The sequence below is a fragment of the Lathamus discolor genome, chromosome 22 (assembly GCF_037157495.1).
Source record: "Lathamus discolor isolate bLatDis1 chromosome 22, bLatDis1.hap1, whole genome shotgun sequence".
Lineage (NCBI taxonomy): Eukaryota > Metazoa > Chordata > Aves > Psittaciformes > Psittacidae > Lathamus > Lathamus discolor.
Genome location: NC_088905.1, coordinates 361185 through 377702, shown reverse-complemented (window position 1 = coordinate 377702; position 16518 = coordinate 361185). Strand labels below are relative to the sequence as shown.

The 16518-nt window shown below is 60.8% G+C and overlaps 2 protein-coding genes across 4 annotated transcripts; one reads left to right on the top strand and one right to left on the bottom strand.

The window, feature by feature from the left end:
• Window positions 1-40: 40 nt before the first annotated feature.
• On the bottom strand, window positions 41-7781 carry LOC136003438 (serine/threonine-protein kinase 10-like). 3 transcript variants are annotated; one of them, XM_065659073.1, is made up of 19 exons: window positions 7545-7781; window positions 6756-6920; window positions 6577-6625; window positions 6235-6384; window positions 6088-6160; window positions 5479-5673; window positions 4967-5048; window positions 4771-4881; window positions 2979-4676; window positions 2734-2870; window positions 2349-2459; window positions 1963-2086; window positions 1619-1795; window positions 1383-1509; window positions 1163-1287; window positions 901-1086; window positions 707-784; window positions 508-621; window positions 41-408 (listed from the first exon to the last, which is right to left on the bottom strand). In XM_065659073.1, exons 1-19 carry the CDS (start codon window positions 7689-7691, stop codon window positions 316-318), a joined length of 3942 nt encoding a protein of 1313 aa, XP_065515145.1. In that variant the 5' UTR covers window positions 7692-7781; the 3' UTR covers window positions 41-315. The 3 variants fall into 3 exon arrangements, with proteins under 3 accessions (XP_065515145.1, XP_065515146.1, XP_065515147.1); XM_065659074.1 differs by having other exon boundaries at window positions 1383-1497; XM_065659075.1 differs by lacking the exon at window positions 6235-6384.
• Window positions 7782-12549: 4768 nt separating this feature from the next.
• Window positions 12550-14913, top strand: ARID5A (AT-rich interaction domain 5A). The gene is made up of 5 exons (XM_065659169.1): window positions 12550-12740; window positions 12821-12873; window positions 12944-13041; window positions 13129-13276; window positions 13455-14913. The coding sequence occupies exons 1-5, from the start codon at window positions 12611-12613 to the stop codon at window positions 14664-14666; spliced, it is 1641 nt and encodes a 546-aa protein (XP_065515241.1). The 5' UTR covers window positions 12550-12610; the 3' UTR covers window positions 14667-14913.
• Window positions 14914-16518: the final 1605 nt, after the last annotated feature.

Here is a 16518-nt window from a genome sequence, read left to right as displayed (position 1 = left end):
AAGATGAGAGGTTTTAAGTAAAATAGTCACAAGCAGGGACTTTTGTTAATGAAGGATGTATTTCCTGGAGCTCAGCTGAGGGGAGATACACATGGGAAGTATCCACAGCTTCCACCCCAGGGTGCTTTTGGGGTGATTAGCAGTGGCAGCACCTTCCCACCCCAGCCCCTCCAGCACAGCAAAGGTGGGCTTGGACCCACCAGCTCCTGATCCATACCACATCCTGCCCAGCACCCCAGGGCTGCTGTTCCCCACGTTGCCTTGGAGGTCCTTAAGGCCCATGTCCCAGAAGAGCCATGGGACCTGCTTGCAGTGTCAGGAGGGGAGGTGGAAGCACTGAGTGATCCTGGTGCTGCTATGAGCACTGTGCAGCTCCAGCAGCACGTTCTGCAGCTCCTCCTCCAGCACCTGGAGAAGACAAGCAGCACTGCCATGGCCCGTTCCTATCACAGCTCTCCATCGGGAGCATCCCATGGAGGAGATGCTTCATGCTGCAGGAGCACTCACCTCCATGCGGGCCGCCAGCCGCTGCCTCCATGCACTGAGCTCCATGGCGTGCTCCTGGTCCAGCCGCCCCAGCTGCCGCCGCTCCTGCTCAGCCAGGAGATGCATCTTCTCACTCTGGGAGAGGGAAGGTCAGGAAGGTCCTCAAGGAAAGGTAGCAAGGGGGTAGGAAGCCCCCAGGGTGAACTTTCCCCCCCTGTACCTGCATCTGCTCCAGCTCTGCCAGGTTCTCAGCCTGCTGCTGCTGTAGCTGCTGCCACCTCTCCTCCTGCTGTGTGAACTGAGGTAGGGGACAGCCCACATCACCCCCCATCCCCTAAAAGCCATCACTTGGAGCTTTTGGGCTTCTCTCCCCACACTTCCGGGAGCCTTATTGGCTCCAGAAGGTCCTTGTACCTGCTTGGTCCTCTCGCTCTGCTTGCCCCCATGAGCCTCCTGCATCTTCAGGTTGTCCTTGAAGAGGCCCAGGCGGGTTTTGGTGGCGCAGCGCTGGCTTTTGAGCAGCTGAGCCTGCTCCTGCGCCTGCTGGCTCCTCAGCTCCTCCAGCAGGAGCTGGTGGAAGCGGCTCATCCTCTCCATCTCCTGGGAAAGGGGCCGGAAGATGAGCCAGGAGAGGGATGGGGACCCCACGGGGCTGGTGGAGCAGCTCCCACCTCACCTTCTCGTGGCGCTTGCGGAGCTGCAGCCTCTGCACCGCGTGCTGCTCCTTCACCTGCTGCCTGAAGAGCTGGTACTTCTCCTGCAGGTGCCCTTGCTCCACGCTCCACACCACCGACTCGCGGGCTGATGGGTGAGACCAGAGCCCCATCACCACCACCAGGAACCCCCCGCTCCCCTCCCTAAGAACCCACCATCCTCCTCCCTCCCGTCCAACCCACCTCTCCTGAGGCTGTGAATCCTGGTGCTGTACTCCCAGTCAATGGACATCATCTTCTTCTTGTGCTCCTGGGCCACCCTCTGCAAGGCTGCGTTGAGCTCCTCCTGCTGCTGCTGCTGCAGGAACCGCTACTCATGGGGTGAGCAATAGAAGGACTTGGCCCCAGCACCCAGGGGAGCCGGTCCCCATGCTCTGGGTGGCACAGACAGAGGAGCCAGCGCTGCCCCAGACCCTCACCTCTCTCCCATCACCCTTCAGCTCCTGCATCCTCCTCTCACAGCCCTTCTGGAGGGACTTGAGGCGTTTGGCCTCGTCACGCAGCTTCACCGTGTACTTGAGCTCCTGGTGCTCCTTCAGCTGCCGGTGGCGCCGCTCCAAGCTCTCCACCTCCCGGTCATAGAACTCCTTCTTGCTCTATAACCACGTGCAGATATGGTCAACGGGGCTGCAGGGGCCGCAAGAAGCAATCAAACCCCCCCAGACCTTAGCGTCTCCCACAGCAGGACCCCAGCACGAGTCCATTCCTGGCCACATCACGGCACAAGGGATGAGGAAGATGATGATGATGATGGACCCGTTACCATCATCTCCTGCTCGATGTGGCGGAACATCTGCTCCCGCTGGTGGTGGAACTTGTGCTCCAGCCGGCTCTGAGCTCGCTGCTCCTCCTTCTGCAGCACCCGCAGCTCACGGAGCTCCTGGCGCCTGAAGGTGTGGGGCGAGATGGGGCTGAGGGTGGCCCCGAGGGCACCTCTCTATTTCCCAATCAGGGAGCAGCTCAGCCCTGGTGAACAGCATGGAGAAGGATTATCTCCAACAACGCAGATGGGATGCCCATTGCGTACGTGGTGGCCGTACTCGTAAGTTGCCTCTCCATAGGATGGTTTGGGTGGGGAAGGGCCTTGGGATCATCCAGTTCCAACCCGCTGCCATGGGCAGGGACACCTCACACTGGACCATGTCCAACCTGGCATCTCCCCATTCAGCCTCTCTTTTCCATGGGTGACACAAGGGCTTATGGGAGAAGATCTTCCCCTCTTCTTTCCTTAAGGTGCTGCTGGACACGCCAGATGTGGGGCTGGACACACACCAGATGTGGGGCTGGGCAATGCTTTGGCTCCTCATGGGTGCCTACTTCCCTGAGGACACAGGGAAGGGCTTGCTCATGGTCTCCTGCTGGAGTAGACCCTGACCATGGAGCCAGATGGGTTTCCAAGCCTGGAGATCGAGCACTTATGCTCTGCATGGAGCCCCTCAGACCCATCTCCTGCACCCTCTCCCCTTGGCCCCTGGTCCTCCTCGGGCAGGAACGGGTGGAAGATGCCTGGTGGCCCCCCGACTTCGTCACTCACCGAGCGGAGCGCATCATCCCATCCCTCATCCTGGCCTTGCCGATGGCTCTGGTGGTCGCTGCACTCACGTCCTCCCCATCCACCCCAAACCTGGGGGGTTCCTTGACCATCCCTTGGAGCGAGGCAGGTTCCTGCGTCTGCGAGCAACGGTTCTGAGCTCAGACAACCCAAACCCCCCCAAAACCCCAACCTGGGGGCCCGTGCAAAGGGGGTCACCTTCCCATGGCCACCTCCAAGGTTCTCACCTCCTGGGCTTCTGCAGCCAAAGGGAAAGGCTGCGCTGCTGCAGGGAGGATGCTTGGACCTTGCCCATCTGCAGGGTGCTCCTCTCCATGCCTCGTTGTGAGGGATGGATCCACTTCCCACACTGCCCGTGCCTGGGAAGAGACCCGGACCAGGGCAGCATTGAACCTCACACTTTTTATGGCCTTTGGATGTCCACCAAGGGCCTCCTGAGGCTCTGGTGTTGCTCCCTGAGCCTCCAAACCACTCATCTCCTCTCCAGGTCCATCCTTCGATGGCCCTGCAGGAGCTGGAGCAATTTGCACCCCTTCTTCTCCAAGCTCTCCATCATTTTCCTCCTGTTCTTTCCAGTCATTCCCAACTCCTGGCTTGTCCCTGGGGCTGTTTCCCACTTTCTCTTCTGTTTCTTCTTCAACAGGCCCCAGGATCAACATGGAGGAGGAATTCCGGGTCTCTTCCCTTGCAGGTCCCTGCCCTGCACACGCCGCAGAGGTTGTCTCCGGTTCTTCTCCTTCCAGCATCCCTTCCCCAGGTCCGGCCTCTGCATCTCCCTCCGCTTTATGGTCTCCAACCAAAGGCCCTGGGACAAGGTCCTCTTCCGCCCCAGGCTGAGCATTGCCCGTGGCTCCCTCCTCGCTCCCCCCCACCTCCTGCTTACCCAGCCCCATGGGCTCAGCGCTGGGCTTCAGGTCCTGCAGTGACCGAGTAACCCGGTGCTGATGCCCCACCAGCGCCTCGGAGCTCTGGGGTTTGCTCCCCATGGTCCACAGGTCCAGGGCTGCCACCAGCTGCCCCACGGCCGAGGCTCTGCACCAGTGCCCATGCATGGGTGCAGGCAGAGCCAGCGAGGTGCAAGCAGGGTCTCTGCTTGATTCCTCTTCCACACTGCTTTTGGGGATGGAAGTGGGGCTTGGGTGGCCTTCAAGCCACCCCTCCATGGGCGTTTTGGCCACTGATGATGTGTCAGCACGTTGGGTTTCCTCCTGGGGCCCTGCCTCGGGTCCAACCAGCTCTGCTTTGGGGCCAACCAGCTCTGCTTTGGGGCCAACCAGCTCTGCCTTGGGGCCAACCAGCTCTGCCTTGGGGCCAACCAGCTCTGCTTTGGGGCCAACCAGCTCTGCCTTGGGGCCAACCAGCTCTGCTTTGGGGCCAACCAGCTCTGCCTTGGGGCCAACCAGCTCTGCCTTGGGGCCAACCAGCTCTGCCTCGGGGCCAGCCGGCTCTGCCTCCAGCTCTTGCAGCCCCACAAGGTCTCCTGCCCGCTGTGGTGCTGAGGGGATCTCAGCCATGTTGCAGTGGGTCCCCACAGGGCTGATCTCCTCCTTGTGACACCCTTGAGCATCTCCTCCTGCCTCTGCTGGCACTGACGTCCCTTGAGGAGCATCCAGCGGCGTCCCCTCCATCCCACCCAGCTCTGCCCCAGCCTGGTCCCTAAGTGCTTCCTGGGACCTCATCCCTCCGAAGAACGACCTGCGCCGCATCAGCTTCAGGAGCTCCGAGGGTCTCTTGGGGAGCCTCAAGGAGAGCCTGGGCTCGGGTGAGGATCTTCTCATCTGCGTCAGGACGCCCGATGCTCTCCTGGTCCTGGGCTCCGCCACCATCTGGGCATCAGAGCTGATGCTCAGCCCCTCACTGACTCTCCCCATCGTGTCCAATGGTGCTGGGGGGCAGGAGGGGTCTCCATGCTCCTGCTCCCCAGGCTGTGGGGTGGACAATGGGGGAAGAGATGAGGCTCAATGAGCTCATGGGAAGGGTTGGGGGGATCCAGCACCCAGCCAGGCGCTACCCACGCACCGAGAGGACCGGACCTTCCTCCTCATCCTCTTCAGCAGCAGCAGCAGCCCTGGCCTTGGCCACCAGCTCCCGGAGCGGCCGCTTGTCAGAGATGCCCATCACAAAGGGGTGCTGGGTGAGAGCAAGGGAGGTGGCTGGGACCAGCACCAGGGATGGGTCCCACCACCCTGGGCACACAGCGATGGGTGCTACCCACCTGCAGGAGCTGGGATGCCGACCAGCGCTCCTCGGGGCTCTTCTGCAGGGATCTCCTCAGGAAGTCCTTGAAGTCTTCAGACCTGTGGGATGGTCCCCGTCACCCCCCCCGTGGGCCCTATGGGCCTTGGGGTGATGCCCACCAGCATCACCTCCTGTGGGCCCTATGTGACTTGGGGTGATGCCCACCAGCATCACCTCCTGTGGGCCCTATGTGACTTGGGGTGATGCCCACCAGCATCACCTCCTGTGGGCACTATGGGCCTTGGGGTGATGCCCACCAGCATCACCTCCTGTGGGCACTATGGGCCTTGGGGTGATGCCCACCAGCATCACCTCCTGTGGGCAAAGGTGGTGCCTGTGGTACCCTTGGGGCTGGGCATGGAGGAGTCACAGCCAGCATCACCTATGGGTCAAAAGCCCACCCCGGCTGCCCGGACATGGGCTCAAGCAGAAGCTGCCCCATAGGACAACACCTCCCGTTGTCACCCGTGTTGGGTGCTGGGAACTCACCACCTCTTGGGGTGCCTCAAGGTGGGTGGCTGGGACTTGGTGATCTTCAGCAGCACCCGCAGGGGGTTCAGCTCGTGGTAGGGGGGCTCCATCTCGGCCATCTCGATGAGGGTGATGCCCAGTGACCAGATGTCAGCCTTGTAGCCGTAGGGGCTCTCCTTGGACATCTCGCACTGCACCACCTCCGGGGCCATCCTGCGCGTGGGACAGAGCGGAGCGTGTCCGGCCTGCCCTGGGCTGCTGTCTCCTCCTGAGACCAAACCCAGGTGAGGGCCCTGCAGAGAGGAGAGCTGGGATTCAACCCCAGCTCTTCCAATGCTACCCCGGGAGGCCTCGAACCCACCAGCACCCCAAGTGTCCTCCCCATGCACAGCCTCATGCTACTGAGAAGCCCACCCTGAAGCCATCATTAACTGGAAGAGGAACAATCCTCTTCCAATGGCGGCCTTGGCAGTGCTGGGGAATGGTTGGACTTGATGATCTTGGAGGTCTTTTCCAACCCCATTGATTCCACGGTTCCAATCCAATTCCTTGAGATGCTTCTGGTGTTGTGAGCATCCCCTGGGCTCCCTCATCGCAGCATCCCTGTGCATTCCCCCCCACACCTACCAGTACGGGGTGCCGATGAAGGACACGCGCCGCTGGCCAGAGCTGGAGTTCTTGGCCGAGACCCCAAAATCAGCTGCAGAGCAGGAAGCAGCGGTTGGAGATGATCCCTGGAGCATCCCTGTGCCCCGTGGGGCCCCCAGGACTCACCCAGTTTGATGTCCCCATCGAGGGTGAGCAGGACGTTGCCAGCCTTGATGTCCCTGTGGATGATGCTGCAGCCGTGCAGGTACTGCAGTGCCAGCAGGAGCTGCCTGCAGGCGCCTCGGATCTGCTCCTCGCTCAGCCCCTTCTCCAGCCCTGCCATCAGCACCAATGAACCCCGCTGCCAACGAGGCCCAAACCCCGGGGTACCCAATGGAAGGTGCATCCCAACCCATCCTCCCTGCTGGAGACGCTGCACAACGCCAGGAATCACTTCCACACTGTGCAATTTGGTCATCCCATCCCAAAGCCCACAGTGGCCAACCATTAAAAGTAGGGGGGGGTTACCCAAAATCGCTGCATCCACGGCCCCTCCTGGGCAAAACTCCACCAGGATCTGCAAGGAGAAGTTCCCCAGCCTGGTCTGCAAATGTGCTCCCTCCAGAGTCCACCAGCCCCGGATGCTGGGGTCCATGCCCTGGAGCTGGGACCCTGGTCCATGCCCTGGAGGGGGGACCAGCACTCACCCAGAGCCGCCCGTCCCAATAGAGCGCATCCAGCAGCTTGGTGATGTTGGGGTGGTCGCAGCAGGCCAGGATCTCGATCTCCACCACGTGGTCCTCCAGCTCCTCCTCGCTCGGGGCATCAATGACCTTGGCGGCTGCCAGCACCCCCGTCACCCTGTTCTGTGCCTGGGGGGGGGCAGGTTTGATGTGGGTACCAAAGCAGCAGCCCCATGGTTTGTGGTGAGGGGGAAGCTTGGACCCATCACATCCCACCCCTGGTGCTTGGTGCCACCAAGGCAAGCGCCAGGACCTCACTGTCACCAGGGATGGGATGAAGAGGGATGCGTGGTCACCCCATGGGTGATACACACGTGGTGTGATGTGGCCGTGCCACCCTGCGTGTCCCAGAGCATGGAGCATCCCACTTGTGTGGATGCTGCATGGGCTCTTCATCAGGGACTGGAGCGACAGGACAAGGGGCGATGGGCTCAGGCTGAAACGGGAGGCTCAGGTTGGATTTAAGGAAGCTCTTCCCGGTGAGGCTGGGACAGGCCCCACAGGAACGGGCCCATCACCGAGCCACCGGTGCCGGAAGGCGCCCGACGTTGGGTTTCCTGCCGCGCTCGGGCTCCTCGCTGTGGTTTTGGGTTAGAACCTCCCATCTCGGCCCCTCACCCAACCGGGGCTTCAACCACCCGCAGCTCCCGAGCCGGTGGCTGTCCCCGTGCCAAGGGACAGGGATGGGGACCAGAGGTGATGTGCACGGACCCTGCCACAGGGCCCCGGTGGGGTCTCGGGGCGTTCTCCTACCTTAAAGACCTTGCCGAAGGCGCCATCACCCAGCTCCCCCAGCAGCAGCCAGGTCTCCTCGGGGTCCACGTCCCTCCTGATGCGCTCGTGCTGCTTCGGTGGCTTCTTCTTCTCCCCAAAGCCCAAGAGCCTGCGGAGGAAAGCCATGGGGGCACCTCCATGTGCAGAACGGGGTCCTGGGGCCGGAGCTGCGGCACCAGCACCCTCACAGCATCACAGCAGCATCGCTGCTCCTCCTCCTCCTCCCTCTGCGGCAGGAAGGGGCTGCCCCGGCCCGCACAGGAGGTGCCATGAGACCGAGGTGCCAAAAGGAGACACTGATGCTTTGTCGCATCCCACCCTTGGGTGCTCCAGGGGTTGTGCTCACCCCCTGCATCCCACCAAAGGGGTCTATGGGGGTCCTCAGCATCCCTCTGTGGATGCATGGTCCTTTATAGCCCTGGATGCGCTACATCCCAGCCAACAGCCAGGATTTCCTTTTCCCCTTCTCCTTTTCCTCCATCTCCTTCTTCCTTTTCCCTCATCCCATCCTTTTCTTTCTCCTTTTCTCCATCTCTTTCTCCTTTTCCTCCATCCCACCCTTTTCCCTCTTCTTTCTCTTTTCTACACATAGATGCACACCCCCATGAATCCATACATCCACAGCACCAGGCTCTGTGGCTGAGCTTAAATAGGTCCCGTGGGTGCTGGGTCACCCCAGGTGGGGTCATTAAACCTTATTAGTGCCCCACTAATTAACGCTCCATGCAAAGCCCCTCATGGTCAGGCTGATGCTTGGGGTGTAAGCACCTCATTTGCAGCCCCCTCTCAATGGGGGCACCCAACTCCCCCCCCCCCCAGCAGCACCCAAAGGGATCCAGCTCCGGCTGCTCCCCTAAATCAAGGTGGTTTCTACCCCCTAAACACTGAACCCGGGCGCTGATGTGGCTGCAGCATCCAATGGGATCAACCCCCAGAACTCCACAATCCCAAGCCAGGTCCCTGGGGGATAATGAACCCACCCCCATGGTCTGTGCTCCAAAGGGGCACAGGAGCCATCGGAGCTGCCCAATCCGGCACCAAGAGCCAGGCTTTGATTCTGCAGCTCCTTTTTCCTTCTCCTTTTCCTCCATCTCCTTCCCTTTCCCCTTTTCCTTCTCCATTTCCTTCTCCTTTCCCTTTGCAGCAGCCAGCGCTGGGCTTTGCACCCCTTTCACCACACCGATGGCCACTGCCACCTCTTCCAACCTCAATAATTCCCCTTCTCCCTCCCATCCGAGCAGATCCCATTGGGGCCGGATCCCACTGGGGACCCTCAGCATCCCCAGCATCCAATGTACACTCTCTACAAGGGGGAACTGAGGCAAGGAACCCCCAGCTCCAGCCCCCCCCCCATTTTGCTCGAATAGAAACTGGATAAAACCCCAAATGTGGAGGTTTTGGGGGGGGTTGCCTGTTTTCACCAAATCACATCATTATTGAGGTGGCTGCGGGCGCGCTCCTGCACCAAGAGGGTCAATGGCACCTCGGGTTCCTTCACCCCCTTTTCCAGCCCCAAGGGTGGGGGACACAGGAGGCAGATGCCCCCCACGGGCCTCCCCCTGCTTCTGCTTTCTCCAACTGTTGGCCCCAGATGAGTCACTGGGGGATTTCTCTTTGAGTTGCTCAGGACTCTCTCACAAACCGGCCTGGGTGGGGATTCTCGGGGGGCTGCTGTGGGGCTGAGCACCAATGGGTGCTCTCCACTTCCAGCCCCTTGGAGATCCAGCCACATCCCTTGATTATGGGGGGCATCAGTCCCCCAGTCAGGGGGATCAGGATCAGTCAGGACTGAGATGCCTGAGCTGGGGACAAGGGACAAGTGTCCCTGGAAAGTGGTACCCAGTGCCCAAGTGATGCAGAGGGCTCCATTGCAGGGCGATGCTCAGCTCAGGGGACACCAGTGACTCCATCCCCCTTTGCAGGGGACACTGGCGACTCCATCCCTGTTTGTTGAGTGATGCTCAGCCTCAGTAACTCCATCCATGTTTGCAGGAGGATGCTTAGCGCCAGGGACCCTGTCCCCACTGACAGGGTGATGCTCAGCTCTGGGGATACCAATGGCTTCATCCCCATTGCAGGGTGATGCTCAGCTCTGGGGATACCAATGGCTTCATCCCCATTGCAGGGTGATGCTCAGCTCAGGGGACACCAGTGACTCCATCCCCCTTTGCAGGGGACACTGGTGGCTTTATCCCTGTTTGCAGGGTGATGCTCAGCTCGGGGGACACCAGTGACTCATCCCCATTGACAGGACACTGCTCAGCCCTGCGCGTAGCGGTGACTCCATCCCCGCTTGCAGGATGGCGCCCAGCGAAGCGGGGGGACCAGGACCACATCCCCACGAGCATCCCACCCAGGGCGACCCATCCGGATCCCCAAAGCCCCGGTGCCGGTGGCGCTGCCACCGCATCGCCAGCCCCGAGGGGCGGGGGTTGAGCTGGAAAGTCCGGTGCAGTCATTCGGGGAGGTTCGGGGCTGCGGCGGGGTGAGAACCCCAAAACACCCCTCGGTTCCGGTAACGAAAGAGTCACCCGCACACGCCAAGACGCCACTTCCCTGAGTGGGGGATGACTCAGCCCCAGTTACACCAGCACAGCCACAGAGCTCTTCCTCCGGCCGCCCCATGAGCCGCTCGGACACCGCTCCGCAGCCGGTGAGTACCGATGGGGTCCCGGTGTTGCGGGGAGAGGGTCCAGTCCCCCGCTACGCGATCCCAACCCCTCGCCCCATCCCATGAACTCAGCACAAGGCGCGGAGCCCGTCCGGGAGTGCGAATCCCAAAGCCAAGGAGGGATAAAGGGGGTGCCCCCCCCCCCCACCCCACCCCCTTTCACCCCACGGGGCCACCCGCACCCCAAAGCCCCTTCTCCCTCTTCCGCAGCAGGCGGGGGGTGCCGGCGCTGGGTGATGTCAGGGGTTATTTTCACCCCGGGGCCGGGGAAGGGATGACTTCAACCCCATTACTCAGCCGCCGTCACGGCTTGGCGCGGCTCCGGAGCTATTCCGAGCCGTGACGCTCGGGGCACTTCCATGTGAATTTGGGGTTAAAAGAGCCAAAATGAGGGAAAACGGCGCTGGGGGGTGAGGAACGGGAGCGAGCCCCTAAAGGGCACCGAGGGGTGTGCGGGGAGTTGAGGGGGGGGACATGGGATGAGTTGGGCCGGTATCAGCCCAGCACCGTTAATTGTGATCGCGTTAAGTTTAATTACAGCCCCAGTGGCACCTTCAGCCCCCAACGCACCGCGTTTGATGCCACGCGGCTCAGTCACTTAGGGGGTGCTTTTAGCCCCAAACTGGTTGATTTTCACCCCAAAAGACCCCCGGGATCATTACCTCGCCCCTAACACCACCCCCCCACTTTCCTGTGTTTCCTGCATGAGGAAATCACGTCAGCAGTGCCGGGAACTGTGTCTGAGACGTGCAATCACGGCTGGGGCATGTAGGGACATGACATACATGAACATCACATGTACCTGTGTGCACACACACACACACAGAGCACAGGCTGTGTGCACCCCCGTGCCCTGACACGCACCCACACGCGTGTGCTCACCTGTAGCTGTGTACCCACGTGCCCACCTGCCCATGAGGGCACTCACATGTATGTATTCACCCGCACATACATGTACATAAGCGTGTACTCACGTGTACGTGCTTGTGCGTGTTCACATGCACACACATGCTTGTGAACATGCCTGGACACGCGTGTCCACGCGGACACGTGTGTGCTTACCCCCCCACGCACACACGAGGCATGAACACGCAGGACACATGTAGAGATACACGCCAGCAGCTGAACATACATGTATGAACACGCATGTACACGCATGACGCGCACACACGTGTGCACACGCGGGAGTACAGCTCCCTGCATGGCTTATAGAGGGGCGGGAGGTGCGGGAAGACGAGCAGCCCCTCTGTCCAATAGCAGAAGGGGGCGTGGCGGCGCCGGCCAATAGGCAGGCGGAGGGGGCGTGGCTTCTCCGCCCCGAGGGCGCGCCCGCAATCACATGGCGCGCCGGCGAAGGGTAAGCGGGAGCGGCGTGGGGAAAGGGGGGGGGGGGGGGAGGTTGAATTTGGGGTGTCAAGGGGGGGGACCCCAAATTTAGGGGGGGGCTGAACACAAGGGAGCACCTTAAAGTCACGGCGGTGCCCACCAGGCACCGAAATCGGCCGAACGGCCGATTTCGGTGCCTGGTGGGCACCGCCGTGACCCAAATCCCCCCAGTTTAGCCTTAATATTTGGGGTGTCTGATCCTCCCCTTCTTCCCCCCCCCCCCCCAGAACCCCTCCTAACACCCCCGCCGCCCCATGGAGGACACCCCAGCGCAGCCCCGCTCCCCCCAAGAGCCCACCCCCCCTGGAACGGTGAGTTGGCTAAGGATGCTGACCCCTATCTATAAGCATCTAAAAGCAATGATGAGGAAGAGGAGGGTGAGTTTCCCAGCTTTGAGGGGGGGGAAATAGCCAAAGGAAGGTGGTTTTGGGGTGAAAAAAGTGGTTTTTTCACAGATAACGGGGTTTATTATAGAAATGGGTATTTTTCCCCTTCCACCGTTGTTTTTCCCTCTTGCAAACTGAACTAAAGCCTTAAAATAGTTCCCTGAAAATTCCAAGTCTGCCACACGCCTAAAAAAGAAGACTTTAAGGGCAAAAAAAAAGAAAAACAACCCACACCCCCCCCGCACACAATAAAAGGACTTTGGGAGCCGAGCAGCTGCTTTGCCCAAAAATAGCAACAAGTTTTCTAACTCCGGAAAATGTGGAACAAACAACCCAGGAACGTTTTTAATGGCGAAAGGAGGAGGGAATGGGGGGGGGAATTCCTGCCCGTCTGTTTTCCTGGAAGCTGTTCCTCGTGTTCTCGCCCCATTCCAGCGCTTTGACCAACTTGGCTCTGGTCCCGGTTAACGAACTGAGAGCTCATTAAATGCCTTAAGAAGCGGCCCCATGGGTGCTGCGATGCTGCCTCAGTTTCCCCTTCTCACCACCGTGTCCCACAGGAGGCTCCGGTCGCTGGGGATGGCTCCGAGCAGGAGAAGCCGATGGAAGAAGCAACAAACAGCGGGGAGAAGGAGAAGGAGGAGGAGGAAGCCTTCCTCATCAGCCTCTACAAGTTCATGAAGGACCGACACACACCCATCGAGAGGATCCCGCACCTCGGCTTCAAGCAGAGTACGTCCCCCCGGGGCTGGAGGAGCTGCCGGGGCCTGCCCCATGGCCCCCTGACCCCGGCATCTCCCCTTTATTCCCAGTTAACCTCTGGAAGATCTACAAAGCCGTGGAGAAGCTGGGGGCCTATGAGCTGGTGAGTGATGTCCCCCCAGCGCCGGGATGCCCCTGGGGGGGTGACACTCACCCATCCGCTCCCATTGCAGGTGACGGGGCGACGGCTCTGGAAGAACGTCTACGATGAGCTCGGGGGCAGCCCCGGCAGCACCAGCGCTGCCACCTGCACCCGGCGCCACTACGAGAGGTAGGGACAGGAGGGTCCTGCTCCGTGCCTCAGTTTCCCCTCCGGGTGCTGGTTCTCACTGTTGTCCCCCCACCACCACCACCACAGGCTGGTCCTCCCGTACGTGCGGCATCTCAAGGGGGAGGATGACAAACCTCTGCCCCCCAGCAAGCCCCGCAAGCAGTACAAGGTCTCCAAGGGCACCGAGACGGGCGAGAAGGGCAAGAGGAGCAAGAAGGAGAAGGGCCGGGAACAGGTACGGTGCCCCCTCCGAGCCTGGCGCTGGTTTGGAAGCAGCCCTAGATCCCCCATATCCTATTGGGGTGCCTGGAAAAGAGCAAGGAGGGATCTGGCTGGTTGGGAAAGGAGGAGAACAGAGGGCGCGAAGGGGTCAGGGAGCCCGGCAACCACATCCCCATCTCCTTTCCCTGCAGATGCCTCCGGACAAGGCAAAGCCAGAGGCAGCAGCCGGCCTGGAGGATGCGGAGCGGGGCCGGGTGGCAGAGGGATGCTCCAGCCCGGTGGTCCTGAGCCCCTCGGGGGGGTGTCCTGACCCCTGCAGGACCCACAGCGAAACCTACAAGCGCCTTTTCTCCAGCTTCTCCTCCAAAGGCAACCACCCCATCATGTCCCCGCTGGCCAAGAAGAAGCTGCTGGCCCAGGTGAGCAAGGCAGAGGCCTTGCACTGCCCCAAATGCCCCGATGGTGACACTGGCCCCAGCCCCAAGCCCCTGGCCACCAGCTCCCACCTCGATGAGCAGAGGAGCCCGGAGCCGGTGGGAGCTCAGGATACAGCTCCCGGCACCAGGAGCGAGGTGGGACCCATCACCAGTGCATCCCGCTCTGGCAGAGACAGCCAGCCCTGCCCGCGGGCCGAGGATGGAGGCCCGGCGCCCGCTGTGTTCACCGGCTGTTTCCATGCGTACCGCAGCGAGGTGCTGCCCCCCGGCCGCTGCCCCCCGCTCTGGGGGTGTTTCTCCAGCTTGAAGGACTTCCTGGAGCCACCTTCCTCCTTCGCACCGCGAGCCAAGGAGCAGGAGCAGCCCCAAGACCTGCGGAGCAAAGCGGGGCAGCCGTGGAGCGGCGACAGCCAGCAAGTGGCCACGGTCAAGGGGTGCTGGGTACCCCCCAGCGCCAGCTTCACCCCGGCGAGGGGCAAGCACGGCCGGGAGGAGGACGAGGAGGAGGAGGAGGAGGAGGCAGCAGCCTTCGGCCCCAGCGTGAAGTTACGGGCCGTGTCCCCCTTCATCAAGGGGGCTGATGGCAGGGACACGGGGCGCCAGCAAGGGCTGGCCAAGCCCAAGGCCGTGGTGGCCACCCCTGGCTACGCCGCGCCGCTGCCGCAAGCCCCAGACGCTTACAAGGGAGCGATGCTGCATTTCCCGGGCAGCTTTGGGAACCCGCTGGAGCACCTCAAAACCCAGGGGGTGCCAGTGGCACCGTCCCTCTCCATCAATCCCTTCATCATCCCCGCTTTTCCAAGCCCATTGCTGGCCACCTCCGACCTGAGCACCGGCCCCAGGCACTACACGGTGTCCTATGAGAGCTCGCTGCGGCACCGGCACTACCCGGCAGCGACGTGGCAAAGCCAACCCCCTTACACCCCCCGGCACGTACCGGCCTTCCATCGCCACACCAAGCTGTAGTGATGCTGTCCCGTGCTGGATCAGCCTCATTCCCTGTGGAGGAGGGATGCTGGGATGCTGCAACTGCTTCGGAGCCTGTGGCAAAGGGACTGAGAGGAGATAATCTGGATCGTGTCATTTTTACTCTTGATCTTAGAGCTGTTTGTATCCACTTTGTTATGCTGGTGACTTAACTACCAATATCACAAGGTTATATATATATTATATAGAGAGATACATACACACATAAAAAAAAAGGGGAGCAAAATAGTTGTGGAGGTTTCTATTTTGCTAGGGATAGAATCACGGAATGGTTGGGGTTGGAAGGGACCTTCAAGCTCATCCAGTCCCAACCCCTGCCATGGGCAGGGACCCCTTCCATAGAGCAGCTTGCTCCAAGCCCCTGTGTCCAACCTGGCCTTGAGCACTGCCAGGGATGGGGCAGCCACAGCTTCTCTGGGCACCCTGTGCCAGCGCCTCAGCACCCTCACAAGGTGCCTCCATCCCAGTCCCAGGGGTTCCTCAGGGCTTGGGACCACGTTGGGTGTCTGCTCCACACCTCAACTGGCCACAGTGGCTGAGCCAGGGGCAAAGGCAGGGACCAGATGCTGGATGGTTCTAACCTGGTGGGGTTTGGGATGTCCTTGGCTCAGGGCAGGGTTTGGGGGGATCCCTGGATCTGGAGTGACCCCAGAGGTGTTTGGTGATGCCGTGGGGCTGGAGGGGCTTTTCTGCATCAGGTCTGGGGGACTTGCAGCTCTTTCATGGTGCTTTTTGCCTTGAGGAGCTCCCATCGAGCTGTTGCAAGTGACCCAGGGGCTTTGTTGGAGCTACAGGACGCCCCATGGATGCATCCGCTCACTGCTGTCCTAGCGCCCTTGAAGCCAAGGCAGGACAGACGACAGTGGCACTTGCTTGTCACCAGTGAATGTTACGGCTTCAGGTGGAGCAGGAGCTGTAAGTCAGCTTCTAAGCACCATTTCTGCTGTATCCATGGAAAGGAAAAGCTTTGGGGTATAAATTGAAAGAGGAGAATTAGCCCCATGCAGCACCGGTCTCTCCATGACACCTGAAGTGCTGGACTTGGGAAGAGCAGCACCAAGGTCCCAACCACTCCTGGGTCCTCCAGCCTGGACCCTGGAAAGGCTTTGCACAAACTGCACACCGCCCCAGCTGAACCCCAGGAGCTTCTCTGCCAAAGCACATCCCATGAACATGGGTTCATGGACACGGCCACAGGGCTGGAGTCTTTCCATGGAGAGCTGCATCCACGCCTGGGAGCGAAGCCACTGGAGATGCCACATCCCTGAGGGGGCTCAGCTTTATTATTGTCACTGCAGCTGAGGAACTGTGACTTCAAGCCTGGAAGAGATGATTGAGCCGTTAGAAACACCTCAGGTCAACAGCAGACCCTCAAGGCTGCTGCTCTTCATGGTGGTGGCGATGGAGGCAAAGGGGGACAGTCCTCAGCAGCCGGACAGGATCCGGAGTGGCGCATGTGTAGCCCAGGAGGGGCAGGGAAGGACTCGCAGCATCTTCCTCCTCCTCCTCAAGGACAACTCTTATTCTCCTGCTCCATTTTTAGGAATGATTCCCAAACCACAGGCTGTTCCCTGTTCCTGCCATGGTGGGTCCTGTCCCGGCCAAGCTGGGCCAAAAATGGGATCTTCTCATGAGCATCAGGATGAGGAAGTGAGCAGAGATGTTGGCAACATGCTGCCCTCAGGGCTGTCCCGGCACTCTGGGTGCCACTAGGAATTGTGCTCCCCAAAAGTATCTTGGCCAGCAAGTGCTGCATCACACCCCATATTCCTTTTGGGAAGCAGGATTCAAGTGCTCAGGGTGCAGCAGAGCTGCTGAATGGGATGGAGAC